At 46.4% G+C, this 27,445-nt stretch overlaps 1 protein-coding gene across 1 annotated transcript in view; it reads right to left on the reverse strand.

Annotated features, from left to right (window-relative positions):
- megf6 (multiple EGF like domains 6) overlaps positions 1 to 27,445 on the reverse strand; it is a 611,064-nt gene that overhangs the window by 297,723 nt on the left and 285,896 nt on the right. Inside the window, 1 exon segment of the mRNA XM_033047803.1 lies at positions 6,666 to 6,788. Coding sequence (XP_032903694.1) covers positions 6,666 to 6,788 — 123 coding nt within the window.

Genomic DNA, 27,445 nt, shown 5'->3' on the forward strand with positions numbered 1-27,445 from the left:
CACATCAGTGCTAAGTGGGTGCAAGGCAATGTCCTGGCCCATGGTGTCTACGTCTTGACTTGCTGTTGACCACAAGAGCCTTGTTTTATGATTTTGGATACAAGACAACAGCACCAAGAACAAGCCTCATCTTTACAATAGGAACTTCGCCACCATTTTAAATTCTGCAGCGTTAAAACAGATTATGTCATTTCTGTTACACGTGATTCTCCGGAGAAGGAAACACACAGAGATAATATTCTCAATCATTAAACATAAGCCTCAGTGTTGGAATAAAACGTAGAAACTACAAGTGATCACGCACTGGATAACTGACAACTAAATCATCTTTTCTCTATCAGTAATATTTTATATCAATATAGTATGTTATAACTCGGGGCATTTTTATGGGCTTTAGTAAAGCATACCACACACAATGGACTATTACATACCATTCAATTACCTTCCAAATCTAGTTTCATTATGATTCAGTTTCCTCCTTTTATGCCAAAGACCTGATTAATGGCTCTTAACCTTAGAGAAGCCTGTGCCAGTGCTAAACCTCAGATTTAGTCTCCTTCTCCCTCTCTTTCACACTCACACATATGCACGCACGCACACACACACACGCACGCACGCACGTGCGCACACACACACACACACACACACACACACACACACACACACACACACACACACACACACACACACACACACACACACACACACACACACACACACACACACACACTTCTTATAGCACAAAATTATGCCGATTTTTTCAGTTTAATTTAGTTTAGTTTAGTTTAGTTTAGAGGTACAGCATGGAAACAGGCCCTTCTGCCCATCAAGTCTGCACCGACCAGTGATCCCCGCACACTAACTGTGACACACTATGGGTATCAGGAGTTATAGGGAGAAGGTAGGAGAATAGGGTTAGGAGGGAGAGATAGATCAGCCATGATTCAATGGTTTAGTAGACTTGATGGGTTGAATGGCCTAATACTGCTCCCATCACTTATGACCTTATGACCCAACACTATCCTATACATACTAGGGACAATTTGCAATTATACCAAGCCAATTAGCCTACGTCTTTGGAGTGTGGGAGGAAAGCGGAGCACCCGGGGAAAGCCCGCATGGTCTCGGGGAGAAACAACGGCCAAAGTCAGGATTGAACCCAGGTCTCTGGCGCTGTAAAGCAGCAACTCCACCATCGTGCTGCCCATGTATGTTGGTTTGTTTTCCCTTCTCTCTCCTCTTTTCTATTCCTCCTGTTGAATCAGTACACATGTTGGACCTTTGACAGAAACCAGAAAAGGCACAAGAACCCACACTGCTAACTATATCCTCAATCTCTAAACGAGGTGAATACCAATCTTCAGAGAAACGAATACCCAAAATAAATCAGAGAGCCGGAGACCAGAAGAGGAACCAGAAGCATTATACAAACAAAAAGATACAACTTAACAACTGAATCAGGAGGAACATCTCTGTATCAAATAACAGAAACCCTATGTACCTCAAACACATGTGCTTAGAGAATCTGGCAATGGAACGCATTAAATCCAGTCTACCGAGCAACCTTGACCCACCTACCACCAAAACATGTCCACGGCTGGCACTATCTCCCTGGCCTGACACTCACCCCAGGAGAGAGACACCTACATCAGACTTCTATTCATAGACTACAGCTTGGCTTTAAGTACCATTACTCCTTCCAACCTCATTACTAAACAGTATTTCTCCAGAAAGATGTTTGAACGAACATCAAGGCAAACCTCAGCATTGACTGGAGCCGATTAGATAAAAAACAGAATATAACCATGCTACATAACGTGTTAAATAGTACATTAACACAAACACTGGCAATACTTTTATAGAGAACATAAAAGCTACAGACACAAAGAGCAATGGGGCATGTTATCAAATACTGCGGATGAAATGTCATGAAGTATTATTCACAAAAGAGTAACAACCTGACTCAGACTCTCAGGAATCTGCTATTAGCATTCCCTGGATCAGATTCGCCATGTACTTTGGCAACGAGAGATGTCCCTCAACAGGTATAAATTACATAGGAGAGGTCACGCTGAACAGTGCAGGCACACAGGTTCTGTATACAAACACACACTGACCCTCTACTCTGACCAAAGATTAGTATCACAGGCAAAAACATCAGAACAAGTTCCACAGGAAATTAGAAGATAATTCAACAATTATGAGCACCCTTCTCTCTATCAAATTCTAATTTTCAGCAATGTCTCTCCCCATTCTAACTGTCAGAATCTTTTCACATATGTTCTTATATCATGTATCTATGTCCCGATACATATGTTCATGTATAATAACCATGTCAATGTATCCCACAACATTTTTTCCATATTTCAATCCCAAACACTATTTCCATCTCATGTTCAAATCTCCGGTCGTTCCCCTTGTTCTGGTGGCCCAAGGAACTGCAGATGCTGGAATCCTGGAGGAACTTAGTGGGTCTGAACCCGACCCAAAATGTTGCATGTCCATTCCCTCCACAGATGTTACCTGACCGCTGAGTTCCTCCAGCACATTGTTTTAATCTGTCGCTTGATCTGTAAGCACATTCTAATCTGCACTACCATTGCCTTCTCATGTTCCCACTTTCAGCAGCGGCTGTCTGCTGTTCTAGTCTCCAGCACCAGGTCCCTCATGTTCCAATCACCAGCACTCTCATTCTCCTTGTTCTAAAGTCTCTAACTCTCAGACTCGGTCATTTCTCTCTACTTCACTCCAGTAGAGTATTACTGTAGAGTACCCCACACTACAGTTGAGAGTGTATTGACTGGTTGCATCACGGCCTGGTTCGGCAACTTGAACGCCCAGGAGTGAAGAAGACTGCAAAAGGTGGTGAACACTGCTCAGTCCATCATGGGTACTGACCTCCCCACCATCGAAGGGATTTGTCCGAGTCGCTGCCTCAAAAAGGCAGCCAGCATCATTGGAGACCCACACCACCCGGGCCACACACTCATTTCACCCCAGCCATTGGGAAGAAGGTACAGGAGCCTGAAACTGTAATGTCCAGGTTCAGGAACAGCTTCTTCCTGACAGCCATCAGGCTATTAAAATCGACATCCTCAAGTAAGCTCTGAACTACTTAGATGGGGCATTGGTTTTGTCTGTTTGCACTATTATTGTTTGTTTTTATGTATATGTGTGTGTGTGTGCATATACTGACCTTTTGTTTTCTCATTTATTATAGTGTTATGGAGTACTTTGTTTACATATTCTGTTGTGCTGCTGCAAGTAAGAATTTCATTGTTTTGTCTGGGACATCTATCTATACATAACTAAAACTGATCTTGAGATAGAGAGCGGGGAGTAGAGGGAGAGGAGGGCAGTGTGGGAGGTCAGGAGGGATAGGGACGGGATAGGGGGAGGTGAGGAGTGGGGGATAGAGGGATAGGAGGGGAATAGGGAGGGGAGAGATGGGTGGGATTGGTGGAGGGGAGGAGGAGAGGATAAAGAAGAGGGAGGGTGAAGAGGAGGGGCAGGAAGTGTTGGGGGATGAGGAGGAACAAATCGTGCCTGCGCAGTTGGGGGCTATGCGTGAATAATAATAATAATAATACATTTTATTTATGGGCGCCTTTCAAGAGTCTCAAGGACACCTTACAAAAATTTAGCAGGTAGAGGAAAAACATGTAAGGGGAATGAAATAAATAGTAGAGACATTACTAGTACACAAAGTAAAGACAGAATTCAATACAAAACACAATATGAGGCAATTAATGCACAGATGAAAAGGGAGGGGGACGTGGGGTTAAGGATAGGCAGAGGTGAAGAGATGGGTCTTGAGGCGGGACTGGAAGATGGTGAGGGACACGGAATTGCGGATCAGTTGGGGGAGGGAGTTCCAGAGCCTGGGAGCTGCCCTGGAGAAGACTCTGTCCCCAAAACTGCGGAGGTTGGACTTGTGGATGGAGAGGAGACCGGCTGATGTGGATCTGAGGGACCGTGAGGGTTGGTAGGGGGAGAGGAGGTCAGTGAGATATGGGGGGGGGCCAGATGGTGGAGGGCTTTGTAGGTGAGGATCAGGATTTTGTAGTTGATCCGGTGGGAGATGGGAAGCCAGTGAAGTTGTTTGAGGACTGGAGTGATGTGATGCCAGGATTTGGTGTGGGTGATGAGTCGGGCGGCTGCGTTCTGGACCAGTTGGAGTTGGTTGATGTAGGTGGAGCTGATGCCAAGGAGAAGTGAGTTGCAATAGTCCAGTCGGGAGGAGATGAAGGCATGGATGAGTCTTTCAGCAGCGGGAGGTGTGAGAGAGGGTCTGAGTTTGGCGATGTTGCGGAGATGAAAGAAGGAGGTTTTAATGACATGGCGGATGTGAGGCTCAAGGGAGAGGGTGGAATCAAAGATCACGCCAAGGTTGCGGGCCTGGGGAGATGGGGAGACAGTGGTGCTGTCGATGGTGAGAGTGGGGTTATTGATTTTGCTGAGTGTGGCTTTGGAGCCTATGAGGAGGAATTCTGTCTTATCGCTGTTGAGTTTGAGGAAATTATGTTGCATCCAGGTTTTTATAGCTGACAAACAGGAATGGATATGGGAGAGGGGGGGGGGGAGGTTGTGGGGGGATTTGGTGCCGAGGTACATCTAGGTGTCGTCAGCGTAACAGTGGAAGTCCAGGTTGAAGTGGCGGAGTATCTGACCAAGGGGGAGGATGTAGATGATGAAGAGGAGGGGGCCGAGTACGGAGCCTTGGGGAACGCCTTGAGTGACTGTGGCTGTAGCAGAGGTGTGGTTGTGGAGGGAGATGAAGTGGGATCTGTTGGAAAGGTAGGAATGGAGCCAGCTGAGTGCAGAGCCTTCAATGCCGAGGTCTTTGAGTCTGGTGAGCAGGATGTTATGGTTCACTGTATCGAAGGCTGCGCTCAGGTCGAGGAGGATGAGGATGTTGAGAGAACCAGTGTCAGCAGAGGTGAGGAGGTCATTGAGGACTTTGAGGAGAGCAGTTTCTGTGCTATGGAGGGGGCGAAAGCCAGATTGGAGGGGTTCAAGTAGGTTATACGCAAGGAGGTGGGAATGAAGTTGCGACGCAACGATACGCTCCAGGGTTTTTGAAAGAAAGGGGAGGTTTGAGATTGGGCGGTAGTTAATGAGAGAGGAGGGATCAAGACCAGGTTTCTTTAAGATTGGTGTAACAGCAGCAGTTTTGAAAGCGGAGGGGACAATTCCTTGGGACAATGAGGAGTTGAAGAGATTAGTGAGGTAGGGGCAGAGAACGGGGAGGCAGGACTTCAGCAGGGGAGTGGGGAGAGGGTCGAGGGAGCAGGTAGTGGGTTTGGAAGAGCTGATGAGTTTGGAGATTTCAATAGGGGTGACCAGGTCAAACTGGGAGAGGAAGCAGTGTGGAGGAGGGGTAAGGAGGTCAGTGGAGATGTTGAAAGGAGGGGCCTTGGTAGGTGGTGGAGTAGATGCTGGGGAGTTGGGTACAGGGGATAAAGATTGATAGATGGTGCTGATTTTATCAGCGAAAAAGTGGAGGAATGATTTGCAGAGAACCGGAGTAGAGGTAGGGAGAGTGTTGGCTCGAGGCTTGAGGAGGTTGCCCACTGTGGAGAAGAGGGTTCTGTGGTTTAGGCAGGGATCGGTGAATATGGAGGAGAGGTAGGCAGATTTTGCAGCAATGAGGGCATCTTTGTAGTCAGTGAGGTTGAGTTTGTAAGCTTCAAGGTGGACTGTGAGAGATGATTTATTTGTGAGTCGTTCAAGTCGGCGACCAGTCTGTTTCAGTTTACGAAGTGCAGGTGTGTACCAGGGTGAAGATGTGTTGAAAGTTACGGTTCTTGTTTTGAGGGGGGCCATAGTGTTAAGGGAGGTAGACGAGGTGGAGTTGAGATGGTTTGTGAGATCATCAGGTGAGATGGGGGTTGAGTCCAAGGGGAGAGTGGTGGAGAGGAGGTCAGAGAGATGGAGGGGATCAATGGATTTTAGATTACGGAAGGTGATTTCTCAGAGGAAGCGGGGGCGAGGTGTCGGAGAAGGGATGGTGAACCGTATAAGCTTATGATCAGAGAGGGGGAAGAGGCAAGGATGGAGGTCGAGTACCGGTTGATTTGTGGAGCAGATCAGGTCAAGGATGTGACCTTTGTCATGGGTGGGAAAGGTGACGTGCTGAGTGAGAGAGAAGTTGTCAAGTAATAAGGCGAATTCAGATGCAAGCTTGAATGGTGGAATCTTGCATTGGGGAGCAGACCTAACGGGTCTGCACTACGTCTAGTATGACAATAAAACACTCTTGACTCTTGACTCTCTTGACTTATGCTAACTTTAGTTAGTGAACTAACGCTCACCGTGAAGCACTAATCACATTGCCAATGACCATGGGAGGAGAAGCTTATACCTTACTGTGCAATATCATAGAACAATTAACCATATTTGTCCACAAACTGTCATCAACAACAAGTCAATATTGTACCAGAGTAAATAGCTCGATTATCAAATTGGATTGCCAGCGCATTGAAATAATTTGTAAACAATCTTGCTAATTTTGCTAATTAATTACAACCAGAATAAACTGTGAATGTTTTTGGGGTATGAGGATGTTATTTCCAAGCCAGCCCTGAGTGTGTCTGGTATCAGGTGTGGGCGAGTTGGCACCAGGGTGTTTGGTAGCTGTTATGTCCAGTGTGGTCTGGCCCTACCTTGGCAAATCTTGCCGTCGGACTGCAGCGTCAGACCCTGGCGGCACTGGCAGTAGAAGCTGCCAATGGTGTTACTACACCGGCCATCACATCCCCCACTGTCCTCCTCACATTCATTCACATCTGCAAAACAAACACAGCAAACATGTAAACATGTGCTCTATGATCCCAGCCTTCAGTTTAGTTAATTGTCACGTGTACCGAGGTACAGTGAAAAGCTTTTGTTGCATGCTAACCAACGAGGCTTAGAACAACCCGTGGGCAGCACGGTGGCGCAGCGGTAGGGTTGCTGCCTTATAGCGCTGGAGACCTGGATTCGATCCTGATTATGGTGCTTGTTTGTACGGTGTTTGTACGTTCTCCCCATGACCGTGGATTTTCTGCATGGATTTTCTCCGGGTGCTCTGGTTTCCTCTTACACTCCAAACGCGTACAGGTTTGTAGGTTAATTGGCTTCGGTGAAAATTGTGAATTGTCCCTAGTGTGTAGGATAGAGCTAGTGTACGGGGATCACTGGTCAATGTGACAGTGGGTCGATGGGCCTGTTTCTGCACCGTATATCCAAACTAAACTAAACTAAACCCCATGGTGCATTCCGTTCTGAGGTCTTTGCTCGAGCAATCCCAATGTGTCAGATATTCAATCCAATTTATTTGACAGTATCAGGGTGGTTGTGTGTGAAAGCCTGATCCTCTGGGCCAAAGGCGTTTTGGGAATAGCTTTATCCCACAGGTAGTCTTCTTCCTCTGAGTCACAGCTTGTGGCCCCGTAGACAGAAATCGACACTTTCAGTAAGAGGCTTAACCCAAGCCCAAACTACTCTCTGCTAGATGTACACTGCTGTTTGCCTACCATCGTTAACAGATCAACCCTGTTGATGCTGTGGGCAAATGTCTCTCACGAATGTCTCTACTTCCGAAGGATACTAAAGAAATTCAGCATGTCTCACAATCACAATCACAATCGCTATAATACGTTATTAGCCAAGTATGTTTTGCTACATACGAGGAATTTTATTTGCCAAGTCAGTCATACAAATAAAAAGCAAAAAAAACAACCGAACACACAAGCCACATTTTAACATAAACATCCACCACAGTGACTCCTCCACATTCCTCACTGTGATGGAAAGCGAAAAAAATTGCAATCTCTTCCCTGAGCTCTCCTGCGGTCGGGGGCCTGGAGCCTTCCGTTGACGGGATGATCTTGACTCCCGTAGCCAGCGGTGGGCTCTCCGTGTCGAGGTGATCAGCTCCTGCATCGGGGGGATGTCAGCTCCACACGCCGGACGACCGAACCTTCTGGTCGAACCTTCTGTGACGTTGGAGCTCCCGAAATCCACGGCTTCTCCTGAGACTGCGAGCTCCCGATGTAAAGTCCGCAGGCCATGGTTGGAGCGATCCCAGGCAAGGGATCGACTCCATTGTAAGTCCACACCCCGCGGTGGGGCCCAAAGTCAGTCCGAGGAGGCCTCCAGCTCCATCGACGCACTGCCAGACTCAAGAACAGCTTCTGTACCTCTGTTATCACACGGCTGAATAATTCTCCCATGAGCTCCCATGAGCTAGGGAAGAGTTCCAATCTTCCAATCTACATCACTGCAGGCATTGGACATTTTCACTGGAATTGTAATGTTCCAATACTCAAAACTACATTCTGCACTCTAGTATTTTCCTCTTTGCTCCACCTGTTATTCTTGTATATGTGTGATTGTAGTTGTGCATAGTGTTCTAGTGATCTGCCTGGATAGCATGCAAACAATTCTGTTACATTCTGTTACATTCTGTTTGTTTGTTTGTTTGTCTTTTTGCACAAATTCCGCGAGCATTTCCACTTTTCATTTCACTGCACATCCCGTATGTGTACGTGACGAATAAACTTGACTTGACTTGACTTGACATGACTTGAACAAAGCTACTCTCTGTATTTTAGTACATGTATCTCAGGTCAGGTCGGGGGGAGTTCCCCCCGCCACGGATACCATGTAATCCCGTGCTACTAGCTCCATGGTCGGATAGTCTGCGACTGAACCGTATCCCCCACCTGGTTTGCAAGGTGAGAAGAGGCTGTGGACCCCCAGCAGGACCAAAAACAAGACCTGTCAAAGGGTGGATGAGCTTCTAATGAGCCAACGGCCATCCACACTTCAGTAGAAGTTGCGATCACTGTAAGCTTTGTAAGGAATGAAGAAAAACATGAAATGTAATTCTTCCCTCTCCTTGCTTCTCAAAAGAGAAGTTGTTAATAATAATAAGTACACGTGACAATAATCAACCAATACCATGACCAAGAAGAGCCCACTGCACCACTTAATGAGAAGGAAAACAGCTGTCTGCATGCATTGGCTGATATAGAAACCACTACATTAATACAGAACGGGTTATTTGGCCCTCATCTGACTGTTGTTCTTAGAACCTGTTTCTAAACAAATTCCTACTTATTTCCAAGCATCAACATGCCTCTGTCAGTGTTCACACATTTAAAAAAAAGTTGTATTGTCTGCAAAACAATCTAGAACTTAGTGAAAGGTGGGTGTTTCTTGTGAAAGATTGACAAACAAACTCCAAACAGTCTAACATAGAAACATAGAAAATAGGTGCAGGAGTAGATCATTCATCCCTTCGAGCCAGCCATGATCAGCCATTCAATTTTATCATGGCTGATCATCCAAAATCAGTACCCCGTTCCTGCTTTTTCCCCATATCCCTTGATTCCTTTAGCCTTAAGAGCTAAATCTAACTCTCTCTTGAAAACATCCAGTGAATTGGTGAACATTCCCCTGGGTGACGCCGTCAGCGATGGTCTGTCTGTCTGTCTTTTCGACATCTTCGTTATTTTTAGTATGTTTTAAAAGTTAGTGTCAATGTTCTCTGGTTTGTTTTATGTGGGGGATGGGGGAGGGGGAACTTTTTTCAATCTCTTCCCTTGCCGGAGATGCGATTAATTTCTGGACATTCTGCGGCCTAACATCATGGAGCTGGCGGCCTTGCTCGAGAATGACTTTGAGCCCCAACCACACAGCCATGGACTTACCATCGGAGCCTGCAATCGCTTGCCTGGGATCGACACTACAACTGCGGCCTGAGGATTTCAACATCAAGGAGCTCGCAGTCTCGGGTAGAGACCGATGTCGGGAAGCTCCAAGCCACAGGAGGTTCGACTAGCCCTGACCCGGGCCCAGCTTGGGGGAGCTGAGATCCCCTCGGTGCAGGAGCTTGATCGCCTCGACATGGAGGGTACGACCGCCGGCTACAAGAGCCAAGCTTGCCACAACAACGGAAGGTTCGAGGCCCCCGACTGCGGGAGAACAAAGAAGGGAAGAGCTTGAACTTTTTTTGCCTTCCATCACAGTGAGGATTGTAGGGGAGTCACTGTGGTGGATGTTTATGTTCAACATTTATTTGTGTGTCTTGTTGCTCTTTATTGGTGTGACTCTACGGCAAATCACATTCCTCGTATGTTGCAAAAGATACTTGGCCACTAAAGCACTATTATGATTATGATATTGGTGAATTGATGAATCAGTGAACATACAAATTCACAGCAGGAATAGGCCACTTTGTCCCTCAGGACTGCTTTGCTTTCTAATATTACGGCTGATCTGCTTGTAATTTTAATTTCACAGCACGGAGGTGCAGCGGTAGAGTTGCTGCCTCACAGCGCCAGAGACTCGGGTTCGATCCTGACTACAGGTGCTGTCTTTATGGAGTTTGTACGTTCTCACAGCAACCGCATGCGTTTTCTCCAGGTGTCCACACTCCAAAGACATGGAGGTTTGTAGGTTAATTGGCTTGGTAAAGATTACAAATTGTCCCTAATGTGTGGGATAGTGCTTGTGTACAGGGATTACTGGTCAGCACAGAGGGGCCTGTTCCTATGCTGTATCTCTAAACTAAACTAAACTAAACTAAACTTCACATTGCTATCTGCGCATGTTAACTTATCCATGGCCTTTCTTGGTAGATTATAAAGATTCATGAGCCTATGTCAGAGAAGATTTCCCCTCATCTCTGCCTTAAATGGATGACCCCTTACTTTCAGAGGGAGAATAAGTTTCTCATATATGCAACGCCGTTAACATAGTTGTAAATCCCCAAAACTTCACAGGTGTTTTCAAAGTTGATAACGTCAAAGAAAATGGCAACGTATCATTGATGAGATATTAGGACAAGTGAGTGAAACTTGAGTCAAGAGTCAAGAGAGTTTTATTGTCCTGTGTCCCAGATAGCACAATAACATTCTTACTTGCTGCAGCACAACAGAATATGTAAACATAATACAGAACGGAAGCTAAAGCGGCCTTTTCACGGGGCGAGTTGACGCAAGATGTCACCAGAGTGAAGAGGTCATGGTCCAGCACGAGTCTCGCACGATATAACGGGGGGTATATAAAGAGTTCCCACGGTACTCGGCATTTCTGCTATTTGTGCGAGTGCCTTGTCCGTTTCCCGAGCTTTCCCGTTAAATCTTGAATGAACATCGTGAACTACACGTGACACAAATGATGTAACTTTTTTTTTCACACACTATATATATCCTCCCTTGGTTGAATTGGCTCATTTGGAGACATATTTTACTGTGTATGTGGGAGACACAGATGGACTGAGCACAGTACCTCGGTCTTACTGTGTGTGGGAGAGGGGGAGAAAGAGACGTACACTCACAGAGGCAGAGTCTCTCAGCCTGTGTAAGAGGGAGGGAGAGAGAGAGAGAGAGGCACACACAAGGTGGATGTGAAATCTCACCTGCCTGTTTCAGTGACAGACACCCGCCGTCAGTAAATGAAGACACCCCCATCTGTCTCCCCCTCCTCTCCCTCGACTCACCCACCTTTCTCTCCCAACTCCAGTCCCGTCCCGACCCCCTGGGAAACTGAATAGAGCAACAGTCAACTGCTGCCTGTGCGCTGATATGACAATAAAGGCTACTTTACTTTACTGAGTTAAAGAGTTCCCACGGTAGACTGTAAAACTGGGACCCTGGTTCTGGACTCCCCCAACACCGGAACCCTTCTTCAGACAGCCTAATCGGAATTGAGTCTGAAGATGTGTCTCGTCCCGAAACATCAGCTTTTTTTCTCCAGAGATGCTGCTTGACTCGCTGAGTTACTCCAGCTTTTTGTGTCTGTCTTCGGTTTAAACCAGCATGTGCAGTTCACTCCTTACACGGGTCTCTGTACAACATTGATTGGTAGCGTTCAGGACCCCTGGACCCGAGGACTCCGACCTGTATCTCTCAAAGAAGTACATGTGAAAAATTTCTCACGGACCATAAAAATGCGTAACCTTTCAGTAAAGTCCCTTTTAAAGTCCCTTTTCTTGAATCTCATTAACATAACTCATGAATAAGTTGATGTCCATATGCGGATGCAAATCTTTATTTTTATTTATTTTTTAAATTCAATCCCACATAAGATAATGTTTACTCACCTTCTGTCCCCTCTGTCCAGCTTCCGGGTTCACCGTTCGCAGGAGTTCCCACGGTACCCGCAAGAGTTATTACGGATATCGCACTGGCCACTACGTTCATATAATGTTGCAATACTCAACCACAAGTGTACAAGTCACTCTTGGAGAAATTCAAACTTTCTTGAATTTTCTCCCGAGTGACCAAGTTACACGATGACCTGCCGTTAGCGCTACGGTGGTCCACGGTGGTCCACGAATGCCGCACTGTTATCGCACGAGGTTCCCACGATGTTAAACTCCGGTTAACTCTTGCGTCAAGTCGCCCCGTGAAAAGGCCACTTTAGCGTTCAGTGTGTCAAATTGGAGAGGCCAGGACACTAAAATTGAGTAAAAGCTTCTGGGCTGCTAGGCCATTTGGTCAATTTAAATGTGCCTTCTGCAGAAATAGGACAAGCTGCAGAATGGTGCCAGTTTGTCTAGAGCCTAGATAAGAGCTACAGGAAGAGAATGAAACATATGCAGATCCTGACACTTAGGTGCAAATTGCATGGAATAGATTGGATGAATGCAAACCAGACATACGGTTTCGGCCCGAAACGTCGCCTATTTCAGACCCTTCGCTCCTTCGCTCCATAGATGCTGCTGCACCCGCTGAGTTTCCCCAGCAATTTTGTGTACCCCCCATACACATTGTACATATTGTTGCAAAGCTTTACTTTGCTAGATGTTGATTGGATTAAGTATTGAGCCTTGTCTGGGTTTCTTGAATATCAAGGCACATGTTGCGATGTTTGCTTCCTTTCAGAAGCTCCGTTTGAATACATTGTATTGGTTACTGTATTATTGGGTTGGGAAAATGTCTATCATATACTGTGTTAATCGATATCTGTTATTGGACTGTATAGAGACCACCCCCATGTGGTTCGGCCCCTCAAGGTTCGGGGACATATAAAAGGCCGCTCCCATGAGGTCCTGTGTCGATCTTCTGGGAGAACTCTTAGGACTGCGTGACCTTCTGGAGTGTCTCTGCTGGAACGAGGCTAAAGTGGGCTTGGCCAGGCAGATGCAAGGATCGAACCCGCGGTGGTTAGTTATAGTAGTGGGAACTTAATTGTGTTTTGTCAAAATAAAGATTAGTTGCGCAAGTACTTGACTCAGTGATTTTTGATTGAAACTAGACTTGGGGGAAGCTTAGAACGAGCTATTTACATTGGGGGCTCGTCCGGGATCTCAACGGACCCCCAAACACAAGTTTGCGATCAAGGGTGTTGAGCTCTATCGATCACGAGTGCAGAAACCGGGCCCACCGTGCAGTTTTCACATTGATTTTCACACTTCGCTAGTGGGAGCGGATCGATCATTCGTGGGCTTGGGAAAGGTTCCAATTGAGATCGTTACAACAGAATCCAGCAAGCATGGGGGGGTGGGTTAGGGGCCCATAAAACGGGGTAAGGAGTGGCCCAAAACCTGGTCGTAGTTGGCAGACTGCAGCTGCTTAACGAGAGCCTGATGCGCTTCGAGGCCAAGGGGTCTACGTATTGATCTATCTTTGCCGGGAGCGCTGATTGGAAAGGTGCGTTCTGAAAATCGGCATTGACTGCCAGCTCAAAGAGGCTAGGCGCTGAACCCCCAGTGTCCAGCAGAGAGGGGTGTCTATGTGAAGGTGTCTGAGTCCCTCCCTGGAGTGACAGACGAGGAATCTCGTAAAGGCACTGGGCTCGGTGGATAGAGTATAGATTGGCTGGCAATACTCTAGTCCATTCGAGACTTCATTGGGCAATTTGAATTCGAGAGCCCGCGTATGTGGAGAGATACGCACCAAAATTAGTTGTTCCGAGAACGAGTCTGGATTTGCAGAATCAAATTTCCAAATACAGAATTTCACATTGAAGTTCTGCCCGTACGGTAGAATTCGAATTCTGTGTCGATAGAACTTCGGAGTTTGTGCATGTTTGAGATTGATTCCGAAATGCGGCTGATCAACAGTGAATAGTAACCCTCTGATCGATTGTTGATTAGTACCTGATAGTGAAGAGTAACTGAGAGACAGGAACCTGGTTTACTTGGTGAAAAGTACCCGGATGCGAAAGGTACCCTAATTTTGTAGAACTTAGAGAGCAGGGATAGAGGTCCCCCTATAGAAGTAGGTATGTTTGCAAAACTTACCTTCAGCGACACTGCAGTTCTGTCACTGGCCGTGTGCGCGACTTTGGCGCCTTTGAGAGGGGGGCGGGATTAAAATGCCGTTTTCTCCTGCCTGTTGGATTCGATCTATGTCAGGCTGTTTAGCTGCTGCAGAGAAATCGCTCCGACATCCGTTCTATCAAGTTTTTTTAAAACATCGCTGGACAATTTAATTGCTGGAGTAAAATAAAAATCTACTTCTAACGCCGTCAACGCCGACAACGGGATGGATCTCCCGTACGGGACAGATAAAGGTAAGCCGTTTATTTTACATATAAACGTGCTTCTTAGGATTACTTTAATCCAAATGTTACGTTGCGAAAAGGCGATTTAGGCCCCATATGAACCGGCAGTGTTTTTCCTGCCGATATGGGGTTTAAATTTACCAGTTTGAAGTTTGATCTCTATTTTATGAGGAGTTACGATGAGGGATTTTACTTCGGAGTCACGTGAGTGACTACGTGAAGAACCCCGCCAGGACGCATGCGTGCAATATATCGCTACACGCATTGCAACGAGTCACAGCAGGGGGAACGACGTTCCCCTTAGCGGCAGAATTTGAAAGCCGGGAACAGCAGGTAAGGAGACTCTGCGTTCCTTCCACTTACCTTACAGGTGGAGACATGGACCAGATCCACGAAGGCTGCGAAAAAGCTGGCGGGGGAGAACCGCGGAGTTGCGGGCAGCCGGCAGCAGCAGCCAACGGCACGCCAATCTCCCGTAATGGGAACAGCTGTGCCCGACTTCGCTCCCGCACCGGCCACGGCCGGGCGGTAGAGCGAAGCAAAAAACTAACAGAGTCGTTGACTCCGATGAGTCCGACTCTGAATAACTGCGAGCGGCCAGTGCCCGTGAGCATTGGAGCCGGTTGGAGCGGCTTCAGGAGCAGCCGCAAGCGGCCAGTGCCCGTGAGCATTGGAGCCGGTTGGAGCGGCTTCAGGAGCAGCCGCGAGCGGCCAGTGCCCGTGCGCATTGGAGCCGGTTGGAGTGGCTGGGAGCGGGAAACAAGAGCAGCCACGACGGCCAGTGCCCGTGAGCATTGCAGCCGGTTGGAGCGGCTGGGAGCGGGGAGCAAGAGCAGCCGCGACGGCCAGTGCCCGTGCGCATTGGAGCTGGTTGGAGCGGCTGCTGGAGGAAATACTCCAAAGTGGCAGGCTCCGGGAGATGGAGGCTAGCCACAGTGGGCAGTTAGTAAGCCCCACAGCAGTACCTCTTGTGGGGCTGCACAGTGTTTCTCCATCATCAGAGGGGAGCACGGAGGGTCAATTCTGGGCTGACCCTGAAGAGGGGAGTGATCAACATACCCCTAGTGCACATGGGGTGAAAGAAAACATGTTGGATATGGTGTCCCAATTTATCCAACCCGACCAAACTGGCCAAAACCTGGAGCCGAAAATAGCGGCAAGCATTGACTACATGTCTTTTAACCAACTACAGGGACAAGCATTATCGGACACCACAGCACGACACTTACCACCAGGGAACTGCAAGTCACTAAATGTTCCCAGTGTCAACCAGTGCATCTGGAAACATGTCGGGGCATCAATTAGAACCAGGGACTTAAAAATACAGAAAGTCCTAAAAGTCCTGACAGCAGGAATTACGGCTTTTGCCCGCACATTGAATGAGCAAAACATGACCCAAGACCACCAAGATGCACTGGCTTTACTCTGCAACTCACAATACAAGACAAACAATATTAGGAAAAGTGCTATCCAACCGGCTTTAGACCCCAAATTTGCAGGCCTCTGCAAACTGGGAACCTCCAAACCATCAATACTACTATTTGGAGGGAATTTATCAAAACAAGTCAAAGAACTTGACGAAGAGGTGAAAACCCTGGGGCTCATAAAAGCAGCATCCAAAAGCTACTACGGCCAAAAACATCACCCCTACCCACCCACCAGTCGGCCAAGACCAACTGGAGAAAGCGCAAAAACCAGGAACACCCAACATCGGTCTTTTTTAGGCCATGGCCCAGACCGACCTTCCTGGAAAATGCGCAAGCCCTCAACACCAACCCAACTACAGACCCAGACAACAGCGCCTCAATGTCCACGGAGGATGCCGAAGAAGTAGCACACCTACCACTGGTAACCATGGAGGTAGGTGGGTCTGGTTCCTTAAGAATTAAAGGGAGCATGGAAGTTGGTGGGAGATTACGATATTATTTGGATGCATGGAATAAGTTAACTACCGACACTTATATTCTAAGCAGTATCCAGGGTTATACCATAGAATTTATACAAAAACATAACCCTCCAGTTCAGCATGTACCGAACCGAATGTTCGTGCTCACAGGCATAGAAAAATCTAAAGCACATGCTGAATTACAGCGGCTATATAAAAAAGGAGTAATTGAGAAAACCCAACACGAATCACAGGAATTTGTGTCCAACATCTTTATAAAAAACAAGAAAGATGGTGGTTGCCGCATCATCATCGATTTGACTACTATGAATACCTTTGTACAATATATTCATTTCAAGATGGAAACCTTTGTTACTGCTAAGCAATTGATTTCCGAAGGCTACTATATGGCAAGCATCGATTTAAAAGATGCTTACTATACAGTACCCATAAGAGGTGACCACAGATGTTATTTAAAATTCAACTGGATGGGTCAGCTTTGACAATACAGGGCACTACCTAATGTACTAACATCAGCCCCCAGGCTGTTCACAAAAATTTTGAAACCAGCCCTAGCGTTACTGCGGAAACAAAAACACATGGTAATGGCATATCTAGATGACATACTTATTGTTGGCAAAACTTTGGAATTGGCTAAACAAGTGGTAACAGCCACAAAACAATTGTTTGAAAAACTGGGGTTTATCATCCATCCAGTTAAGTCTAAATTAACGCCTTCAACAAAAATGGATTATCTGGGGTTCACCATTAACTCAGTTCTCATGTCAGTGACTTTGCCGATAGAAAAGGTTACAGCCTTAATAGAGGCTTGTAGCGAAATCATTGACATCACCAAACCATCCATTTACAGAGAGCAAAAATAAGAGCACTCAAAATTAATGGTGGCCATTTTGACAGACCAATGAAGCTACCAACAGAGGCCATAATGGAACTAAAATGGTGGGAACATAACATCAGTTATAGTTCCAATCCAATAATTATCAGCAACCCGTCTATGGTACTACAAACTGATGCCAGTGCACTTGGTTGGGATGCTACCAATTCCATCTCCAGCTGTGGAGGGAGATGGAATGCACAGGAGGCACCATTATTACAAACACTGGGCATAAACTACCTGGAAATGTTAAGTGCATTCCATGGCCTTAAGTCATATTGTTCTGGGTTAAATCACCAGCATGTTAGACTACAAATTGACAACACCACCGTGGTAGCATATATCAACCATATGGGTGGAAACAAATCAACATCATGTGACAATCTGGCCAACACAATTTGGCAATGGTGTATCCAGAGAGATATTTGGATATCAGCTACCTACTTACCAGGTAAACTAAATTTAGTGGCAGACACCAGGTCACGCAAATTCAATGAAAACACTTGGATAAAAATGTATTTGCTGAAATTACAGCACGGTATGGAACACCAGATAGCGATCTTTTCGCATCCAGGCTCAATCACCAGTTATCAAATTATGTTTCATGGGAACCAGACCCTGGGGCAGCGGCAGATGCATTTTCGCTGCATTGGGGGAAATTGTTTATTTATGCATTCCCTCCTTTCTGCCTCATCAGTCGGGTATTAAGGAAAATACAGCAAGTCTCTGCGTCTGGTATTTTGATAGTACCCGATTGGCCTACTCAACCATGGTTCCCGGTGATACTAGACATGGTATTAGAACCATGCATCACCATCCATCATAGACCTAATTTACTGGTCCATCCAGTAACAAAGGAAAGTCACCCATGTCATAATTATATAAACCTATTAATTTGTAGAGTTTGAAAGCACCTCTACAACACCTGGAACTGACGTACCGAACAATGGATATGATTGCATCGGCCCACAGACAGTCCACCAAAAAACAGTACTTGGTGTCATCAAGAAATGGGAAGTACTGTCACAACAATAAACATCACCCACAGATCTATTAACATCCCGTCTGTTCTGGAATTCATGGCAAGCGCCATTATGATGAGAGGCTCAGTCATAGTGCCATCAACTGCATCAGAAGTGCTCTGTCAACATACCTGTGGCAAGGAACAGAGCGGCATTCTGTTGGGACACACCCTGGTAACCAAACTCATGAGGGGCATTTTAATGTTAATCCCCCAAGAACCAGGTACTCCCAAATATGGGATGTGAGCATTGTACTGACCATGTTAGGAAACTGGTCTCCAGCTACAGCTCTGTCCCTACAGAAACTGACTGTGAAAACAGTCATGCTGATGGCCTTGGTCACGGCACAAAGGGTCCAGTCACTACAGAAACTAAGGCTGGACAACATGACTATTTCATCTGGAAATTTAACTTTTCACATCAATGAATTAGTCAAACAGAACAGACAGGGGTCAGCAGGCCTAAAAACAGAATTCAGGGCATACCCGACAGATGATCGTCTCTGTATTGTAACACACTTACTATTATATATGGAGTATACTAAGATCATCAGAGGGAAAGAAATTTCACTTTTAATCAGCTACAAACAGCCACTCAAAACAGTGACAGTCCAGACCATCTCTAGATGGCTAAAACAGGTCCTAATAAGGCTGGAGTAGACACTAGCATTTTAAATCTCACTCCACCAGGGCTGCAGCTACATCGGCAGCTATGAAGTTGGATGTTCCTATGGACCAAATCCTCAAGACAGCAGGATGGTCAAGGGAGAAAACTTTCCAACGATTTTATAACAAACCAGTCATTGAACCTGGAACATTTGCAGAAACAATTTTAAGTTCTGTAATATAATTTACCCCATAAATAGGGGCTATAATTTGGTGTTAATATATTTATCATTGGGTTTCCAATATCGTATTGATGTCTAATGATGTTAACACTATTCTCCCCATAATCAAGGCAGATGTGATGCATGGACTCGTTTCCACGGCATGAAATCACAGAGCTTTAAAATCTTCACGTAGTCACTCACGTGACTCCGAAGTAAAATAGTAAGATTAAACGAGAATTTACCAGTTTGAAGTTTGATCGTTATTTTATGAGGAGTAACGTTGAGGGATTACGTGCCCTCCGCTCCCACCCTTGATCATATACTCAACTGGTATCTCTTCTCTAATCTTACTATGTTTAGTCATTACAGTTATCTGTGATTTCACACCGCTGCTTTGAAGATTGACACGCATGCGTCCTGGCGGGGTTCTTCACGTAATCCCTCAACGTTACTCCTCATAAAATAACGATCAAACTTCAAACGGCGCGACTCGTTGCAGCGGCTCCTACAGCCTGTCTGTCTTTTTTTATTTTTTGTCTAGTTAAATGTAGTGTTTGGTGTTTTTTAAATACTGGTTTTTAAATGTGTATATGTGGGGGGCGGGGGGGGGAGGGGGAAACCGTTTAAAATCTCTTCCCTGTCCGGGAGACCCGACCTTTTCCCTGTCGGGTCTCCGTTGTCGTTGGGGCCTAGCACCGTGGAGCGGCCTCCAACCTGAACGACCCGGGGGCTCGGGAGACTGCGCTGCGGACTGCTCACCATCGTGGGGCTGGCCGGCCTCGGAACGTGGGGAGCGGTGGTGACTCGCTGCTGCGACTCGACTCCTGGGGCTCGGAGGCTCCAGCAACACAGCCGCAGGTCCGGTGGACTGGGACATCGGGAGCTCGCGGGTCCGGGGGGAGAGAGAGGCCGCTTCCCGGAGCTGCCGCAACGCGACTTCTCCAGCCCGTGTCGCGGGGTTTGGAACGACCCGGAGCGGGGAAGTACATCACCCGGCACGGCTTCGTGGCCGTGGGACATTACAGCGCCCGCCGGGGGCTCCAACTTCGAGACTTCTAGACCGGGAGCGGGGCCGTAAATCGCCCGGCACGGCCTAAAATGGCCGTGGGACTTATCATCGCCCGCCTGGGGCTTGGACATCGGGAGAGACATGGAGAGCAGGGGAGAGAAAAGACTTTTGCCTTCCATCACAGTGGGTTCACTGTGATGGATGTTTGTGTGAACTTAATTGTGTGTATGTCTGTAGGACATTGTTTTTGTTTGTATGGCTGTGGAAACAAAATTTCGTTTGAGTCTCACTGGGGCTCAAATGACAATAAAATTGTATTGTAGTAGATAATTTGAGATGGCCGACAGCCAGTCTACCTAAAGCACAAACTTCTGAACGCCATGGTTCAGTAGGTAGCTCCCTGGTATCTGAGTCAGAAGGTTGTGAGTTCAAATCCTAGTCCCGCTTAGTTTAAAAATGCAGCGTGGAAACAGACCCTTCGGCCCACCGAGTATGTGCGGGGGGAATGTTCACTGCAAGCTTGGCCCGGCCTTCCGGTAGGCCTGGCTTGTCCACCATGGATGCCGATGGGACACGGGCACGAGAGTGAGAGGGACCTCTGAGTAACAGCCACGAGCAAAGTGGGCTGTCAGAGAGCAAGGAGGTCTTTGGAGAGTGAGGGCATGGCCGGAAGCGAGGAGGACAAATGGAGAGTCGTCAGAGAACGAGGAGAGCAGTCGGAGAGCGACGAAGGTCATCGAAGACTGAGGGGACCGTCAAGAGCGAGGGGGGTCATGAGAAAGCGAGGAGAGCCGGGAGGCCATTGGAGGGGGGGGGGGGGGGGGGGGGGGGGGGGGGTTGGGTGCTGCCATGTGCGGGCGCAGGTCGTGGATAGGACTACTCAGTGAACTTTGGTAACTTTGGCAGCACCAAAACATGGCGTCACTTGAGTACTGTCTAGGTGAGGTTCGCGACATGATTTTACCAGGTTGTACGCTAAACAAAGCATTTCACTGTACCTAGGTACATGTGACAATAAATATCATTGAATTGACCAGCGATCACGCATTTGCACGAGTCCACTAGGGGCAAATTACAGAAGACAATTAACCTACAAATCTGTACAACTTTGGAGTGTGGGAGGAAACCGAGCACCAGGAGAAAACCCACGCTGTCACGGGGAGAACGTACATACTCCGTACAGACAGCACCCGTGGTGAGGATCAGACCTGGGTCTCTGGCGCTGTGAGGCAGCAACTCTACCGCTGCGCCACTGTGCCGCACCCTGCTTATGACATAGAAACATAGAAACATAGAAATTAGGTGCAGGAGTAGGCCATTCGGCCCTTCGAGCCTGCACCGCCATTCAATTTGATCATGGCTGATCATCCAACTCAGTATCCCGTACCTGCCTTCTCTCCATACCCTCTGATCCCCTTAGCCACAAGGGCCACATCTAACTCCCTCTTAAATATAGCCAATGAACTGGCCTCGACTACCCTCTGTGGCAGGGAGTTCCAGAGATTCACCACTCTCTGTGTGAAAAAAGTTCTTCTCATCTCGGTTTTAAAGGATTTCCCCCTTATCCTTAAGCTGTGACCCCTTGTCCTGGACTTCCCCAACATCGGGAGCAATCTTCCTGCATCTAGCCTGTCCAACCCCTTTTCAAAAGGTTTCCACATGTTCAGAAGCACGAACATGGATGAGATATCAAGCGGTGGTATTCTCCCCTCGCAGGGCATCAAGGATCTGGAATCCTCTCCTGAACAACCAGATTTTTGCTTCAGTTATAACATATTTCATTTTTTTAATTTTAGAGATACAGCGCGGAAACAGGCCCTTCGACCCACCTAGTCCGCGCCGACCAGCAATCCTCAGGCACACTAAACACTATCCTACACACTAGGGACAATTTTCAATTTTGCGAAGCCAATCAACCTACAAACATTTACGTCTTTGGAGTGTAGGAGGATACTGGAGCACCCGGAGAAAACCCATGCAGGTCATGGGGAGAATGTACAAACTCCATACAGACAGTACCCACAGTTAGGATCAAATGGCGGGTCCCTGGCGCTGTGAGGTAGCAACTCTACTACTGTGCCACCGTGCCGCCCCTCCACTCTCTTTCTGGTGCCATGGTTAACATTTGCAAATACTGATCTGATGATGTCCCAATGCTGCTAGAGACAGTTTGCGGTTCACCTCCTACTTGCCACTCGTCTACGCGATAATAGTGTAGACTTCAAAAAGCCTTTACTTATATTTAAACCCTTTACCTTTAGGGCATGCTGATGATGTGACCAGTGGTATGGAAACACAGGTCCTTTGATCTGTCAGTCTGTGATGCTGAAGATGTTTCCTTGTCTCCTACATCTCCTGGGGTGACAATGTAGTTGAGCCCAGACATGGGCGGCTGGACTATGGAAGGGTCACCGCTGGTCTTTGCCCAGCCCGTCAGTAGTGGAGTGCGCGATTCCCACAAGTGAACTTATCAGTCCAGGTTACACAAGTTCAACTCCTATTGGCCCGTTTGAACATTTTTATTCAATCAGTTTTTTGTTTTTTTTTAATATTTTATTAATGAGAAGTGAGTACAATGCATTGTCACAAAAACGATGTTAACATATTACATTCTCTGTACAACTTCCCTTTTTTTTAAAGAGAGAAGTGAGAAAGGAGAGAAGAAAAAGAGGTTGTGAAAAGTGAAGAATAAATTAGTGAACGTGGGTGAAAAACCAATAAAGAAAAAGTGAAAGAGAAGGAATAAGTGAAGAAGGAAAGCAGGAGGGAGATTATTCCATTGCCACAGTGAGGTGTTTTTTTTAATATTCTAAATCATCTTTCACCCATACCTGAAACTGTTGGTTTTCATGATACTATGTCACCACATGAATCCAAGAAATCAATAAATGGGGACCAACTCCTTAAGAATAGGTCTTGTTTGTCTATTAGGAGGAGTCTCATTTCTTCCAAATGTGCTGTGTCCAGCATATTACTGATCCACATTTTAAATGTTGGTATATTAGCATTTTTCCAAAATTTAAGTATGTTTTTTTGCTGTTATTAACCCATAATTGAAAAATGAGTTTTGGTGTGTATTTAATTTGTTCCCATCTCCACTTACTCCAAATATAATCATTTCAGTGTTAGGTTCCATTTTTGTCTTAAATAACTTTGAGAATATATCAAATATATCACACCAAAATTTATAAAGTTTTGAACAAGAGACAAATGAGTGCGTAATATTGGCATTTTGAGAAAGACATTTATCACAAATGGGAGAAATATTTGGATAAAATTTATTCAACCTAGTTTTGGAATAATATAATCTATGTAATATTTTAAATTGTTTTAAATTATGTCTAGCATTGATCGAACATTTATGTATATGTATCAAATATTTTTCCCATGTTTCTTTTGACATTTTTATCATTAATTCTTTTTCCCAGTCTTCTCTAATTGCCTCTGTTGATGGTAATTCTATGTTTAAAATACTGTAATACAAGTATGATACTAATTTTGTTGACTCCGCATTGATATTCATTACTTCTTCCAGTGGGTCTAAAATTATACTTTGGAATCTTGGTATATATTTCTTCATAAAGTCACATACCTGTAGGTATTTAAAATATTGATTGTTATTCAATTTAAATTTTGATTTTAGTTGTTGAAATGATAATAAATTTCCCAACTCATACAAATCACCTACCTTTTTAATTCCCACTTTTTCCCATTGTTTATATGTTTTATCCATACCAGATGGTTTAAATACTGGGTTATTCACTATTGGTGTTAACATTGATAAATTTCTTAATTTTAAAGTTAATTTTATTTGTTTCCAGATTCGTATTGTATTTTGTATAATTGGATTCTTCTTATATAACATATTATTCAGCTTTATTGGGGAAAAAATGATCGCTCCTAGAACGTAGGGGGCGCAATCCTCTTTCTCCATTCTTAGTTTTAAAAACTATTTGGAAACAAAATATGGAAAGGGGCCACGAGGTTGGAAAGAAGTCAACATGATCACCACGAGTGTCCTTCAGAGGGAGAAGCACGGTGGCGCAGCGGTAGAGTTGCTGCCTTACAGGGCCACGGACCCGAGTTCCATCCTGACTACCAGTGCTGTCTGTACAGTGTATGTACGTTATCTCTGTGACCGCGTGGGTTTTCTCCGGGTGCTCTGACTTCCTCCCACACTCCAAAGACGTACAGGTTAGTAGGCTAATTGGCTTCTGTAAAATTCTAAACTGTTCCTTTAGTGTTAGTGTATGGGGGTCGCTGGTTGGCGTGGACCCAGTAGGCCAATGGGCTTATTTCTGCGCTGTATCTCTAAAGTAAAATCTAAAGTCTACTCCAGATTAAGGCCTCTGCCATTGACTGGGAAATTATATAGCCGTATCATCCAGTCAAAGAGGGATGGCAGAAAGCTCCACCCTGGCCAGTGAAGGTCACAGTTTGGTGAGAGTAATCCCAAAATTTCCTCTCTCTCTATTCCCCCCCCCCCCCCCACCCAAGTCACACCAGCTTCTCATTTTCACCCAACAAACAGCTAACAATAGGTTGTTTCCTTTATCATCATTACTTGTTTGCAAATCTTTCATTCATTGTTCTTTATCTCTCTACATCACCGTCTAGATCTCTCGTTTCCCTTATCCCGTGAACTTCAGTCTGAAGAAGGGTCTTGACCCAAAACGTCACCCAACCATTCTCTCCAGAGATGCTGCTTGTCCTGCTGAGTTACTTCAGCTTTTTGTGTGTATCTTCGGTTTAAAGCAGCATCTGCAGTTCCTTCCTACACAGTGTGGTGATGGTCACTGCAAGCGCATGTTGGAAGCCTGACTGGTTTTCCTTTCACCTCTTCATCCTTGACATTGCAGGGTGCTGAGGCTAAACGCAACTGCACCTCAGCAGAAACTATCTCACTCAGCGTAACATTTGATCGTTACCCTGACCTGCCGCTGGCAGCCATGGCTACGATCAGCAGAAGAACCATGCCGAGATATGTTTGTTTGTCACGACGTGCGCTTACAGAAAAAAAGATGGAGCTTTGATTTTGCAAGAAATATTTAAAAGTTTTCCCAATGGAAGTGTTAATATTTTAAATGACCTCATATAAGATTGAGGCCTCAGGCTTCAGTGTGCTGCTGCTGGAATTCAAGCCATTGTCGGGGCAGAAGCCATGTACCTCTAGGCACTGAGCAGACGTCACTGCTCTCCTCAGCTCTCCAACAGGAGGTGTGGGGACACCACAGACTCACCCGCAGTCCCTGAAGCAGAAAAGGTCGACCAGAATCACGACACTAGTCTCCATGGTTCAATGTTTCTGTTTTGTCACATATGAACTGTACAGTGAAATTCTTGTACCTGTCACAATATTTTGGCACCATTTCCAAAAGAAAGTCTGGATGTACTAGAGCACCCCCGATCTAGGTAACCCCCTGATCCAGGTAAACCCCGATCCAGGTAAACCCCCGATCCAGGTAAACCCCCGATCCAGGTAAATCCCCCGATCCAGGTAAACCCCCGATCCAGGTAAACCCCCGATCCAGGTAAACCCCCGATCCAGGTAAATCCCCCAATCCAGGTAAACCCCCGATCCAGGTAAATCCCCCAATCCAGGTAAACCCCCGATCCAGGTAAATCCCCCAATCCAGGTAAACCCCCGATCCAGGTAAATCCCCCAATCCAGGTAAACCCCCGATCCAGGTAAATCCCCCAATCCAGGTAAACCCCCGATCCAGGTAAATCCCCCGATCCAGGTAAACCCCCGATCCAGGTAAACCTCCGATCCAGGTAAATCGCCCGATCCAGGTAAACCCCCGATCCAGGTAAATCCCCGATCCAGGTGACCCCCCGATCCAGGTAAACCCCCGATCCAGGTAACCCCCCGATCCAGGTAAATCCCCGATCCAGGTAACCCCCCGATCCAGGTAACCCCCCGATCCAGGTAAACCCCCGATCCAGGTAAACCCCCGATCCAGGTAAACCCAGGTAGGTTAATCGTAGACACTAGTGTACCATTAATCTACCAACCCGCACTCCTTTGACATGGGGGAGTAAGTTAGAGCACCCAGGGAATCTATGCAGCCATGGGGAGAACATGCAAACTCCACAGAGACAGCGTTGTACGTGGACAGCTGGAGATGTGAGGCATGGGCTCTGCCAGTGCGTCACTGTGCTGCCAGCATTAATGCAGAGCGGGCACTACCACTCCAGCGCTCCCAGTGTCACTCCTCAAAGCCTGGGGTGGTGCTTCAGTGCCCAGTCTGGGACTTGAACTCACCACCTTCTGTGGGCCTGAGACATAAACCAGTTTCACTGCTCCCTCTCAAAGCAATGGCTGTTAAAATATTGCAGGAGGAGCAGCGACCTCATTGAAACTTACCGACTAGTGAAAGGCCTGGATAGAGTGGATGTGGAGAGGATGCTTCCACTAGTGGGAGAGTCTAGGACCAGAGGCCACAGCCTCAGAATTAAAGGGCTTAACTTCAGAAAGGAGATGATGAGGAGTTTCTTTAGTCAGAGATTCTTGATTAGTATGGGTTATGGTGAGAAGGCAGGAGAATGATGTTGAAAAGAAAGATAGATCAGCCATGATTGAGTGGCGGAGTAGACTTGATAGGCCGAATGACCTAATCCTGCTCCAATAACATGACGTGAACTATGCCTGCACACTAGCCAAATAACAGTTCAATGCCCCATTCAAGATAGAAGTACGAGCAGACCATTCAGCCCATCGAGCCTGTTATGTCATTCAGTAAGATCATGAAAGGAAAGTGATCAGGGATATGAGAAAGAGCATGGATGAAAAAGAGAAATAAGAATGACGAGCACAGAGCAGAATTAGTTGTGGAGAATCGTTCAGCACCGAGACAGGCCCTGTTGATCTGATTGTGACTTCAGCTTTGGCTTCACAAGTATCTGTCCACCTCTGACTAAATATTCACACACCTCTTCCACCAGCCTTTGAGGTTTGTCTCTAGTTTAGTTTAGTTCAGTTTAGTTTAGTTTAGAGATGCAGCGCTGAAACAGGCCTTCCAGCCCACCGAGTCTGCACTGACTAGCTTTATTCCAAGCCAATTAACCTACAAACCTGCACGTCCTTGGAGTGTGGGAGGAAACCGAAGATCTTGGAGTAAAACAATGCAGGTCACGGGGAAAACGTACAAACTCCGTACAAACAGCACCTGTAAGGCAGCAACTCTACAGTTGCACCACCGTGCCGCTCACTGTCAGAAACATGGAAACTTAGAAAATAGGTGCAGGAGGAGGCCATTCGGCCCTTCGAGCCAGCACCGCCATTCATCGTGATCATGGCTGA

Source organism: Amblyraja radiata, chromosome 31 (assembly GCF_010909765.2).
Source record: "Amblyraja radiata isolate CabotCenter1 chromosome 31, sAmbRad1.1.pri, whole genome shotgun sequence".
Lineage (NCBI taxonomy): Eukaryota > Metazoa > Chordata > Chondrichthyes > Rajiformes > Rajidae > Amblyraja > Amblyraja radiata.